The following is a 13,418-nucleotide window of genomic DNA, read 5'->3' on the forward strand; positions in this document are numbered from 1 at the left end:
GCGTCCTTCCTGCCCCTACTAAAGAAGTTTCTTACAAAGGTGCATTAGGAAAAATGTCCTTACGTTGTTTTTGGTTTTGTTTTATCTTAATGTATTTATTTTGCCTTAACTCTTGAAAAAATGATTTTATTGAATATATAGTCCTAGGATGATCCCCCACCATGCCCTTCAGTGATTTGAAAATACTGTTGCCCTATCTCTGGCTTCTGTTAGTGCTGTAGAGAAGTCGGCAATCAGTCTCACTGAGCTTTCTTTGGAGATAATTTGTATTACTTTCTGGCTGTTTTAAAAATCTTGTCTTATTCTAAGGTTTCACTTCAGTGTTATGGGACATGGATTTCTTTATGTTTTACTCTCTTCAGAGTTTGTCTCCCCAAATCTGAAAATTATGTTTCATCCATGCCGAAAACATTTCATCTGTCACCTCTTTGAGTATTGCCGATTCTCCCTGTTTGTCCTTCTGAAATCCTTGCAGTTTCAGATAGTAGTAGACTTTTTCACTTTATCTTGCATGTCTCTCAATTTCCTTTATGGTTTCCATGTCATGAAAATGTCTTGGCTTTCCTGAATAATTTCTTCAGTTTGACTTTCTAGGTTAGTAATTCTCTTTTTGGCAGTGTTTAGTCAGTATTATTTTAAATTTCTAGAAATGATAAACATCAGTACTTTTCCTTTGAGGTTCTATTTTGATCCTTCTCAAGTCTGCCTAGTCATTTTTGAGTGTGTTTTTTCCCTCTCTATACTTTGTATACTTTCTTTTATTTAAATGTTAAGATAAGAAACATATTTTAATATTCTAATTCTGATCATTTGAGTATCTGCAGAAATGGATCTGAATACACAGTTGTTTTGCATATTTTTGCTCAAGATGGCTTATTTCTTTGTGTTTCATGCACTTTCTTGTGACTTCGTATTCCTGGCATTTTGCATTTGAGAATTCTTTGAAGCTTGGGTTCAGGTTACCTTGTGTCAGGGAAAATTTCCCTTTATATTATACCAGTTGCTTACAGATACCGCTAGTACATGACTTCCTAAACCTAAAGGGTTTCTGCTATATAAATAATACAGTTTCTATACCTCAACCCCTGAAGAGGGCCAGCCTTGGCTTAGAATTTACAGAAGGAGAGGCCTTTTCTTCTCCTTGAGAAAATGTGTAGGGTAAGCATCCTACTGTTTTTCCTCTTCATGTTGACTTTTTTCCTTAATTCACCCTTTCACTCAAGATGTTGCCTTTTGGCTGTCTCAGCTCAAGGCAGATTGTCTCATCTAAGGCATCTGCCTTGTGAGGGCCATTGTGCTGGGCTATTAAAACCCCAAGTGCTCGGTCACAGAATGGCTCACCCCTTACCCTGCATAAACACTGTTTTCAGTGCTTGCTTACCGCTCTGGATGTCTGCTTTCTCGTTTCTAGCCTCTGCTTATTTCCCTTATTTACTCACCTGCTTAGCCCTGCATTTCTTAAAATACAGCAAGATTGAGGTATATTTTATATACCATAAAATTCACTCATTTTAAGTGTACAAGTCATTGGATGCTTAAATTACTGAATTTACAGGACTGTGCAGTCATCATCACAGTCCAGTTGGGAACTTTTCTATCAGCCACGTGTGCTCACGTTTCGGTAAGCAATCTTACTTCTCCTAATAAGATAGCCACCACCCTTCCCTGGAAATTGGAAAGATGGGAGCTTAAGCCCTGTTCCATCATTCTTTCCTCTGTGGGTTTGGAAATAATTGTTAGAAATTTCTTGAGTGGTTCTGAGATTTATACCCTGTGCAGTAGGGACTTTTCCCTCCATACATGACAAGTCTAGAAAAGTTGAACTTTTTGAGAGTACAGAGAGTTTAACCATTTTTGAGAGGAAAACTTGGGTGCTAGGTGGGTGACCCAAGGTCGCATGGCAAGTGACATAGGTTTTGAGCTTGAGCTTTATGGCCTGCTGCTCAGATTGTGGTGTCACTGCTTACTCCCTGTTCCACAGTTCTTTTCGTTTGTTTCACTTCCACAATGGGTATAGGCTATTACGCGGGTACGTCATCAGTTTATTACCAAGAATAAAAGTTCTTCTTGTCTTCCTGCAAAGGATCCAAGGTAAGGGATAGTTGGAAATAACTTGCATTTGACCTAAACAAATTTTAAATATATTTAAAGTCATCAACATGTGCATAATAAAGGGAAAATTGTCATGATGGTATTTTTTTTTTTCTGCTACAGAAGTTTGTTTCATAAGTTTTATTTAGGTAAAAAAATTGTAGAGCTTTCCTGAATGTCTGAAATGTTGTCTTTTCTGTCATGTACAGATGTCATATTTGTTGATCTCACAGCCTGGCTGTGACAATTTTTTTTCCCCACACAGCACAGATTATTACTTGGGCAACTTCTAAAACCAGCAAAAGGCCAGGGCTGTTTTGTTTTGTTTTGTTTTTAATCAGAGAGTTGAAAGTTTCCTGAAATGTTTTGCTCTTCCACAAGAAAAATGAAGCAGGGTAGTTAGAAGGAGTGCAGAAGAGGCCCCATGACTTCAAAGCTGGTGGTCATCGCGCCAGTGTTAGCCCACCTGATATAACAGCAGGAATCAAAGACTTTTAAATTATTAAAATTCATGTCACTGTGGTAGCAAAGATAGAATCATTTATTCCAAGATCAAATGGCACATGTCGTTCATCTCGCTCCAGATTCTCAGCTCTGCCAGGTTCTTGGGACGTTAGCCACTCGGAGTGTCCCTGAGCCACGCTGTAGAATCTTCTGAGTCTCCTGTTAGCTGCTGTCCCAGATTTCTAGAGCCGCCAGAAGGACGAAGTTAAGGAGAAGCCCTTTCCCGCACTCTGGCCTCTCAGGGCAGTCACGCCTGGCGCTAGTGTATGAGGTTGGCCTCTCAGAGAGCTGTGGTCTGCATGTTGCATTTGCACATTTGTCATTGTTAGAAGTGAGTAGCCCTGTCCCTGGAGGGTGAATTGAAGCTCATTCATCTGGAGAAAACGGTCAGTGACAGGCGCCCGCTTCCTTCTCCCAGGCCAGGCGGGGTGGCTCCTGAAACAGGCCACGTGCGCTTGCAGAGCATTCCTGCTGCGGCTGCACATCAGAAACCTTCTAAACGGAGACCAAGTCTTCCCTGATCTTTGTTCTGTTGGGATTTGAATCTGGAAACCGCAACAGCGGCGTGCAGAGGTCGGCCGTTTCCGCCGAAGCCAGTCCCCCTGTCGTGTGTCGGGAGTAGATGATGTTTATTGGAATGTTTTGCTTACCTTAAATATTTTCTCTAAGTTTTACATATTCTTAAGATGGGAAGGATATGAAATTGTACTGGGGTGACTAGATGCTGGAAGGCAGAAAGCGACGGACGCTCCTGAATCTCAGCCCGTGACAGGCCTCCTGAGCGGTGGGACTGCGGCAGGACCAGGGAGCTTCGTTGGTCCCAACGTGCTAGTTCAGTCCTCAGCCTCAGATTTTATGTTTGGTTTTCGAAATGCCTTCTTAAGGCGGCGAAGCGTTAGAAGCTGTGGCTTCATAAACACATCTGCTTCTCCTTCAGGAAGCCATCGTGAAATGGACATGTGAGGGATAACGTGTGTGAAAGTTCGATGTTCTGCAGCAATTAGCTTAGGTCATATTTTGCAGCAGTTTTGAAGCAAACAAAAGAAATCGCCAAGCAGCCCTTGTAGATTGTCATCATGGACAGAAGTGCCTTTTTGCTCAGGTCCAGTTGGCACCAGAAAGTGGAGTTAGAACCTTCAGGGAACATGAATGTTACTTCTTTGTGTGATTTTTGAAGGCCTATAAACATTAAGGATCAGACTTAATTTTCATGTTCCATGCATTTTTGTGTTGAAATTGCATGTTCTTTTGTTTCTCCTTGTGATTAGGCATTGCAGGATTCTGATAGTTAGCAAGCAGTCTTACAGAAAGCTGATAATCCCTAACGGTAACGCTGCAAACAACAGTAATAGTATATAATTTTTCTTGTGCCTTTATGAGCGTAAGTTGAGTGGAGGAGTGAAAATCAAAGGTTATTGCCATTGCCCTTGTTTACTCTGGCATTTTAAATTCTCAGAAAGTGCCTCTGATTTTCAGCGCCTACGCCGCTATCATTCATAACTCAATTTGCGACTCGGGGGAAGACGTGTCTCAGCACCGTGTATTCAGTGGGTCCTTGGGATTGCTAATGCGATTGGCAAGCCTGTTCGTTTAGAAACTTGGATAAGTGATCACAGGTCTAGCGGCAGCTTCAGAGCAACATTCGCAGCACAGCTAGAGCTTCAGCAGAGGAAGTATGATACAACGTGGCAAGATTGTTTCTGGCTGCAGGAGTTGTGCAGTTGAGGTGGTTGGATGGGAAGGTAAAGATTATAGTTCAAATAAAGTAGCATCATCCAGGAAACAGTCCAGCTGTCAGTGCTTTTGAGAAACCGGTGAAGGACAGTTTTGCTCTTTTTTTCTTTCTTTTTTCTTTTTAGGGCTGCACCCTTGGCATACAGAGGTTCCCAGGCTAGGGGTCCAGTTGGAGCTACAGCTGCTGGCCTACACCACAGCCACAGCAACGCCAGATCTGAGCCGTGTCTGTGACCTACCCCACGGCTCACGGCCACGCCGGATCCTTAACCCACTGAGCAAGGCCAGGGATCAACCCCGAAATCTCATGGTTCCTAGTCAGATTGATTTCCTCTGCGCCACAATGGGAACTCCCAGTTTTGCTCTTGACTACGGGACATCATCTCTGCTTCTTTTCCATTTCTGATGAGGATGGCCTTGGGTCCATCTTGATGTTGTGTTCATGCTGGTTTTTTTTTGTTTTTTTTTTTTTAAAAATAGCCTTGTGTTCAAATAAACCTCATCTTGGCTTAACGTAAGCATCATTCACCTGTCAAGTGAGAGTTGCAACTTAGAATTTCTGTTTCCTTCCTTGAAGAACAGCTGCAAAGTACATGTTTATTTGCAGGTACCAACAATTCTTTGGTGCCCTTCCTGAGCTTTTCTCACATTGCTGCCCACTCTAGGAGACCCTCTTTCTGAAGTTAGTGTTAGGCAGGTTAGAGCCTACGTAAAGCCGGGCAGTTCCAAGCCCTAGGATCTCTCAAGGCTCTGCCGCCAACGTAGAGTGCATCCCTTGTTATGACAGCACAGAGCTAAAACATTTGTCCTCATACGCAGGTAATCAGTCTGTGAGCAGTCAAACGCCTTTGGTGCTCTTGTCCTTTGTTCTGTAAAGGTCAGGGATGGGGTAGGTATTCGTTTGTTTTCCTTTGCAGTCAAAAGAGAAAAATCTTCAAAGATCTTTTTATTCTTTTCTTCTAGGTTGCCAACCTGGCCTGTTCCATCTCAAACAATGAAGAAGGTGTAAAGCTTGTTCGAATGTCTGCAAGCCAGCTAGAAGCCCTCTGTCCTCAGGTAAAGTATAGCCAGCAGTGTTTAAAGTACGGCCAAACTGGGTTCGATTTTTTTAGAGTATAGATGAGGTTTACTTTTTAGTTTTGTTTGTAGGATTTTAGGTAGAAGGCTTGGGGACAACACACTGATCCGGAGTCCATACAGCTTGGAGAAATTTGTTTAACTTTCAGTGATATTTCCTCGAGGCATCATGCGCCCCTCCGTGTCCTCCACTTCCGGCAAAGGGAGGGTGGGCAGCGGCCATTCTCTGCCCTCCGTGTAGAGGGTCATCTGTAGCATGTGGTCGTCCTGGAATCGGGGGTGATCATCCACAAGCTGAAAAGAATAACAGCTACCCATCCGCATCCCATCTGGATGCCCAGTGTTTGGGTCTCATTAGAGGAAACAGGATTCAAGAGCTAGAAGCCTTACTCTGGAACGACCTGAAGTATCCTTATGATACAGATGTTAATAATATAATTCAGCCAGCTTGTGGAGTAAACATTTGAAAACTTTTCTATATTTATATTGGCATATGGGAAGACCGGCGATTGGGTTAGATTAAGCATTTGGGATCTGAGAGTTCCTGTTGTGGCACAGCGGAAGCAAATCCGACTAGGAACCTTGAGGTTGTGGGTTCGATCCCTGGCCTTGCTCAGTGGGTTTAAGGATCTGGTGTTGTCATGACCTGTGGTCGAAAATGTGGCTCAGATCCTACATTGCTGTGGCTGTGGTGTAGGCCTGCAGCTATAGTTCCAATTGGACCCCTGGCCTGGGAACCTCCATGTGTCATGGGTGTGGCCCTAAAAAAAAGTAAAAAAAAAAAAAAGGACATTTGGGACCTTAAAAGGAAAAGGGGGGGGGGCATTTGGGACCCTAAAAGACTGAAACATACAGAAAAATGATTGCTTTGTGAAATGCCAGGTGAGTTGCCTGCCTTCTGAGAGGGAACTGGGCCTGGCTTGTGCAGACTGATGCTCCTTGCCCCTCGCATGGGTTTCTGAGCAATGTCAGTGCTGTTTTGGTGCAAGAGGTTGCCTCTGCAGTTTCCCAAGTAGAGAATGGTCTTGGGCATAGTCTGAAGATTGATATTCACCTCTCTGTAAGTGTCCCGTCAGATGGCACTGAGCACGAGTTGGAGTCAGAGAATAGAGGTCATAGGGGTGAAGTTCGGTCTGCAGCTAACGTATTAAAATATACTGTGAGCGCTGCTTTGGCTCTTTCGTATGGAACAATTTCTTCCCCTCAAGGTAGGTGACCAAAATAAATAAAGCCTGGTTATGAATCTGGGATTTTGTAACTGGCACACAGGTTAGTTAGAGCATTTGTTCTCTTTCTCAAACATGTGGATCAGTTTGCCACTGAGAGCTGCTTCATCTCAGCCTTAGTGTGATGAGCTAGTGGTCGGTCTGCATGAGCTGATGAGCATTTCCCCAGCTTTAAGCCACGTGTGGAGTCTGCTGGTGGCCAGTAGCTCTACAGATAATAAGCACAATGAATTTGGTCACCTCTGGGAAGTTGGTGGGTGACCAAGTTGTATGCAGTAACTTGAGAGCAGATTTTGAGGATTTGGCGGCATTTCTCCAGCTTGCCATTTTACCCCATCAGCACTTGTTTTTAATGCCTTCGGTTCTCCATTTTATTTTGAAATGCTTGAAAAGCGACAATGCCTTCACATATCGGCTGAAACAGATGGTAACATACGCTGATCACACCTACTAAGAGTATTTATATAAATGATCTTAAAGCCTTGAAAAAAAAAAGCAAACCACATGGAGAGTCTAGTAGATCCTAATGAAAGTGATGACGTGCGTAAGTCTCGTGGCGCTGGGACGTGTTGCCCAGGGTTTAGGTTGCCGTCAGAAGACAGCTTTTCTCCTCTGCTCTGTGGTTCATTTCTCCTCCTAAAACAGACCTCAAGACAGTGCCCAGAGCGTGCTTGGTACTGGGTATATGTCTCAGATAAAAAGGTGTTTCTCTCGGCATGATTATTCTCCCAGATCTCGCCTCCGGCTCCTTCCTCCCTTTGCCCACAAACAGGGCTGAGCAGGCTCAGTGACGCAGGTGGAGGAGACGTGCAGACAGGCCAGTGACTGAATAGCTGCGCTGTTTCCAAATAAGCTGTGACTCCACAGCCACCTGTGATTGCTACATTCTTTCATTATTTTAAAAGAGGAGCTGGGCAATTCCAATTTTCTATCAAGTCTCAATTTTAAAGAGTTGGTAGCTACAGTTTGGAAATTCTTCGCGGACGGTAATCCAGATTTCCAGGCGCTGAGCTTCACCTAGCCTGGCCCGCGTTTCAGCCTCGAAGGGCCTCTTCCTGCAAGTGGCTCTCCTCACCTCAGCAAGAGGGGCGCCCTCTCCCGACTCTTCAGCCTGAGGTGGGCAGGGGTGTTAGGCCCTGGACCGGGGGTGTCCTAGTCTTGAGGCCTTTGCTTCCAGAGTCGCTGGCTTGTTAGATAAACACACCTGAGGCAAGTTAATCAACTGGACTAGGTTAGTTTACCAGGAATTTAGGATGGAGGTTAATGTGCTATAATAGCATGTAGACAAAAAGTTATCATGTTAAAGTGACATTGCTTTATTTTGAGCTTCTGTCAGCCTCCATCCACAGTATGAAAGACGCCTTAGGTTTTTCTCGTCTATTTTTGTGCCTCGCACCCGCCCTGCTGCATTCAGGCAGCTTGTTCCCTCCGCTGGGAGCTGCTTTTCTATGGCCTTACCTGCAGTTTGGAATTAGCTGCTAGACCTTACTGTGCCTTTCTGGAGGGGACAGAGGACAGGTGGAACCTTTAGAGGAGTTTTCTTCCACATCTTTCAGTTCATGCAAGAGCAGATTAACTTTTGGAAATGGCAAATCCTGTTCTCAAGTACTAACATTTTAGCAGTTAAGCAACTTTAAATCCAAATATTTGAGGCATTAAAGTCAAGTAACCTGAAAGAGGATTGATTTTGCTGCTTGGGGGAGAAAAGAGCCCCCATATTTTGGGGTGAGTTACTGTTATGGGTCAGGAAGTAGGTCCAGTCTCTCCCTGCACTACCTTTTGCTTTGTGGCTGTACTGTCTGGTTCTGTTCAGCGGGAAAAGGTCCCCCCTCCACCTGAGCAGAGAGCCCTCGCCTCACAGCGGACGGGCCCAATTCTCATTCTGTACCCCCACACCCCGACATCATCTTGCTCAGGGATGTGCCCAAGTCTTAGTCCATGTTAGGTGCTTAGAATATTTCAGTTTTTCAGTTCATCTGATGCAAGCCAAAAGAAAATTGAAAAACCCTGCCAATAGCAGGTTTCTGACAATTGAGTCTTTAAAATTGGAGGCGAGCATTCTGGAGATGATCTTGCTTAATATTTTCTTTTTCTTAGTAGTCCATTATGCACGAATGAGCACTGTACATTTAAGTTAATACAAATCTGGCACTTTAATAATTCATAAGGCCTGGTTTCATGCATGGCCCTTTCTTGGAAATCTGCACAAGGTGGAATTAAGTATTAGAAGCTGCCGCTTACCTACACTTTTTTGGTCCTTTTTTGTATTTCTCCCTAATTAAATGGAGAAATAACTTATGAAATTGTTGGTTCTTCTGCCTCCTTAGATTTATCTTCCATATTGCTGCTTCTCCCATTGTGCTGTCATTTTCATGGCTAACAGGCTTGACAAGCATGAGCCCAGGCCTGGTCTGTATAGGTGTTGAGAAACCAGATTGCTCTTAAATGAGCATCCAAGGCATACAGGCCGGGGAAAACGGTGCCCTTGAGCTCTCAGTCATCCGTTATTTCACAATTACAGGACCATCTACCTTTGAATCACCTTACTTTTAACACTTCTGATATTCTCTAATCTTTTCTCACAAAGCAGTTGTACAGAAGAGCTCAAAGAGATGCTTCTGACTAGCAGTTTCAGCATTTTCTTTATCTGTTCCCTCCCCACCCCTTCCCCCACAGTGGTCTGCAGGTAGCAGGCCCCAGAAAACCCGCAGTCTCCTTGTAAGCCCTGCCTGTTGATATTGGCTGTTGTTTCGTTTCTTTGTAAAGTCTGATTTCTATATCATAAAAAGTTGGGAACTATTTCCCTTTCCTCCATTTTCTTAAAATGTCTATATAGTTGGCATTATCTCTTCTTTAAATGTTTGGGAGAATTCTCCATGAAGCTATCAGGGCCTAGAGTTTCTTTGTGGGAACATTTTAAACAATTCACTTTCTTTAGTAGGTATCAAGATACTCAGATGAGCTGTTTCTTCTTGAGTGAGCTTTGGTAATTTGTATTTTATCAATTGCTACTCTCTTTTTTTTCCCTCCTCTTGCTTGGGGTTTAATTTGCCCCTTGTCCCATTTCTAAAGTTAGAAGCTTTTAAATCATTGATTTGAAACCTTTTCTAATGGAACACTTCCACATTTAATGCTATCAACTTCTCAGAGTCCTGCTTTAACTGCAACCCTCTAATGTTGATGCGCATGCTAAATAGTACGGCTGGGTTGGTCAAGAGAGACCTCACAGGGAAAAAAGTGTAAAAGCAAAGACCAGAAGGGGATGACAGAGCAAGCCAGGGAGGGTATGTATAATCCCAAGGGTCCTTTCATGGGGGGAGGGGAGGGCAGTGGTGTTGGCATCAGAGAAGAAGTGGTCATAGGAGCAGGAGTTAGAATAAAGTGGCTGCAAGTCAGGGCACATGGGCAGCTGCTGGAAAAGGACTGGTTTCTCCCTTCAATCTTCTGGAATGAACAGTTCTCCCGACACTTTGATTTTAGCTCTGTTACGGCCCTTTTTAGACTTCTGACCTCCAGCACTGTAAGGTAATACTTGTGTGTTGTTTTAAGCACAACTGCTTTTGTGGTAAAACATTACGGCAGCACAGGAAACCAAAATAGAGGCTGTGGGCTCATCTAGGCAAGAGTACAATGGAAGTGGTGAGCAGGTAATAGAGTCTGGATGGATTTTGAAGACAAATTATCAAAGGATTAGATATGAAGGGGAGGGGAGAGCAGAGTCAGGAAAAAAAATCCAGGTTTTGGTCTTAGGTAGCCAGAATTCTGGATGGAGCTGTCATTTATGTTAATAGGGGGAAAAAGTGGTTTCTGGGAGGAGATCAGTTTTGACCATGCTAATTTTGTGGTGCCTTTTAGACATGCAAGAAGCAAAGTCAAGTTCAGGGAAGAGGTCTGGACGGAATATATAAATGTGAGGTTTATTACCATGTACATGGTGCTTAAAGCCATAAGTCTTGATAAGGTCACCAGTGAGGCATGTGTACCCAGAATGAAAAGAAAGGTCTGGGAACTTAACCTGGGATTCCCTAACGTTCAGAGTTTGAGGAGATAAGCAGTGTCCAGCGAAGCCGATCGAGACAGTGTTACGACCATACAAGCACCAGCAGCTGCCTCTGTCTTGGCAGACCAGGCGGGGAGAGTTTCCAGGAAGGGTGATTATTCTTGTCAAATGATTGTAGAATGTGACCTGAGAATCGGTCCTTGGATTGAGCAACGTGTAAAGCTCACAGGCGAGCTTGGACTAAAGAAGTTGCGGTAGAATTCAGGAGAGAGACGCTTGACTAAAGTGGGGTCAAGAGCAGAGAGGAGAAGTGAGCACAGCAAGCAGACCGCTCTCCTGGCGCTTTGGTTCCCTCCCACGGAGCTACCTGACACTCCCTACGTCATCTGTCAGACGAAAACAGAGAATTTTCTAAGGTATAAGAAATATTTAAGTATTTGTTCAGTAACTGCATAAACAAACACAGTCTTTTAGGCCTATTATTTTCTCTTTAACTCGTTATCTACCAGGAAACAATCTTTGCACATAAATTTAAGTATGAAGTGAGGCTGCAACTTTGTTTTTCTCCAAATAGCCCAGCAAATGTAAAAAGAAAACCTACCATGCCCCACTGAGTTGTGATGTCACTTTGATCATACATTGCATGAATTCTGCTCTTTGATAGGGTCTGATTTTAGATTACTCTGTTCTGATGACTTCAGCTTTATATTTTAACTCTCTTCAGTACACTTGTTCTCAATCCCTAATTTTTGCTCTTCTCAGCTCTTTACTATTCCAGATTAATGTGTGAATAAATAGGTCAGTCTGCCTACTCCTAATATGAACTGTGTTGCTTTTTATTCAAGTTTTCTTAAATGTATCTCCGAAAAAATTTTTGTCCTTTTTGTTACTCAGTCTTTGGGCTTCTTTACAGATTTAATCCCACATGTCTCCTATTAACTGCTTTCACGAAGAGCTGATACTCCTCTCATTTTATGTTCTATTTTCTGGTAAATAGAAAAGTTGCTGATTTTCCTACGTTTCTCTTGTCTCTAGCTATGTTAATGAACTCATTATTTCTAAGAGTTTTTTCCATTGACTCACTTCAATTTTCTAGATAAACAGATGATCTACATTGAAAAGTAACTTTATTATCTCCTTTCTAACAGCTTTTTCTTATTATTCCCATTTCCCATTTTATTTCATTTGCTAGAAAGACCGTTAGTATTTAACTCATGGTGACAGAAGGTATTCTGCTCAATAACATCTTGATTTTTAGGGTAAATGATTCTAGAGTTTCACCACTAAGTGTCATTCCAGATGATTGTTTAAAATGGTACATATAGTATGTTTCTGTTCCTCATTCGTCAGAAATGGGTATTTATCAGTTGTCCTGTGTAAACGGTTTTGTAATGAAATTGAGAAAGTTAACCTTAAACAAGGGGCTGCTCCTCCTCCTACTGCGTGGGATCCGCTATCACAGACCAAAGGGCGACTTTCTCTCTGTAAGGGAAAGTTACCTTGGTATTTGGAACATGTGATTAATTCCCCGCCCATGTTTACTTGACTCTCTTAGAAAACATTTTCTTCAGCCAGATAGTCTATAAGGTCTTGCTCCCTCTGACCCATTGATACATTGGTGAATTAATGAGTTAATGAATGAAGAGAGGGCCACAGTGAGTGAGTGACCCGCAGGGAAAAGAAGGCAGGAAGGAAAAGAGGCAAAGAGTAAGCCTGGAAATGATGGGAATGGGGAGACCACAGTACAACACAGGGGGAAGATAGGATACCTCTTCTTCCAAATAATTTCTCGTCTGAACCTGCTCTCTTAAAAATTTATTATTGTGGAGTTCCCGTTGTGGCGCAGTGGTTAACGAATCCGACTAAGAACCATGAGGTTGCGGGTTTGGTCCCTGCCCTTGCTCAGTGGGTTAACAATCCGGCGTTGCCGTGAGCTGTGGTGTAGGTTGCAGACGCAGCTCGGATCCCACATTGCTGTGGCTCTGGCGTAGGCCAGTGGCTACAGCTCCGATTCAACCCCTAGCCTGGGAACCTCCATATGCCGCAGGAGCCACCCAAGAAATGGGAAAAAGACCCAAAAAAAAAAATTATTATTGAAGTATAGTTAATTTACAGTGTTGTGTTAATTTCTTTCTTTTTTGTTTCTTCTTCTTTTTTTCTTTTTTGGCTGTGTCACAGCATATGGAATTCCCAGGCCAGGGATCAGATCCGAGCTGCAGTTGCAACCTGTGCCACAGCTGTGGCAATGCCAGATCCTTAACCCACTGTGCTGGACAGGGGATCGGACCTGTGTCCCAACACTCCAGAGACACCTCTGATTCTGTTGCACCACAGTGGGAAGTCCTATTAATTTCTGCTGTGCAACAAAGTGACTGTCATATATGAATATTCATTTTCATAGTCTTTTCCATTATGGTTTATCACAAGATATTGTATATAGTTCCCCGTGCTGGCCAGTAGAATTTGGTTGGTTATCTCTCCTCTGTATACTTGTTTGCATCTACTAATCCCAGACTCCTAATCCTTCCCTCCCCCATCACCGTCCGCCTTGGCAACCACAAGTCTCCAAACCTGTTCACTTATGAAAGTAGTGGGCTGTTAGTCGTAACCAGTGAGGCCGGTCGCCAGTGCTTGCACACCTGTACTGGGTGGTCTCGATAGTCAATCACTTGAGTGACCTGGGACGGAAGAGGAATGGTTACGTCAGTCTGGTGGGTCTGATTCTTCTTTCGTTTGTTGGCTACAGTCTTTGGGGGCTAAGTTGACAGCATCATTCTAAACACCCT

General features: G+C 43.4%; 1 protein-coding gene across 2 annotated transcripts in view; it reads left to right on the plus strand.

Moving 5' to 3' along the window:
* The window catches only part of CTNNA1 (catenin alpha 1), a 187,816-nt gene that overhangs the window by 151,262 nt on the left and 23,136 nt on the right, over positions 1-13,418 (plus strand). For both annotated transcript variants that reach the window (XM_047778741.1, XM_047778742.1), the window contains one exon: positions 5,293-5,385. In XM_047778741.1, coding sequence (XP_047634697.1) covers positions 5,293-5,385 — 93 coding nt within the window. The remainder of the gene's footprint in view (positions 1-5,292; positions 5,386-13,418) is intronic.

The sequence above is a fragment of the Phacochoerus africanus genome, chromosome 4 (genome assembly GCF_016906955.1).
Source record: "Phacochoerus africanus isolate WHEZ1 chromosome 4, ROS_Pafr_v1, whole genome shotgun sequence".
Lineage (NCBI taxonomy): Eukaryota > Metazoa > Chordata > Mammalia > Artiodactyla > Suidae > Phacochoerus > Phacochoerus africanus.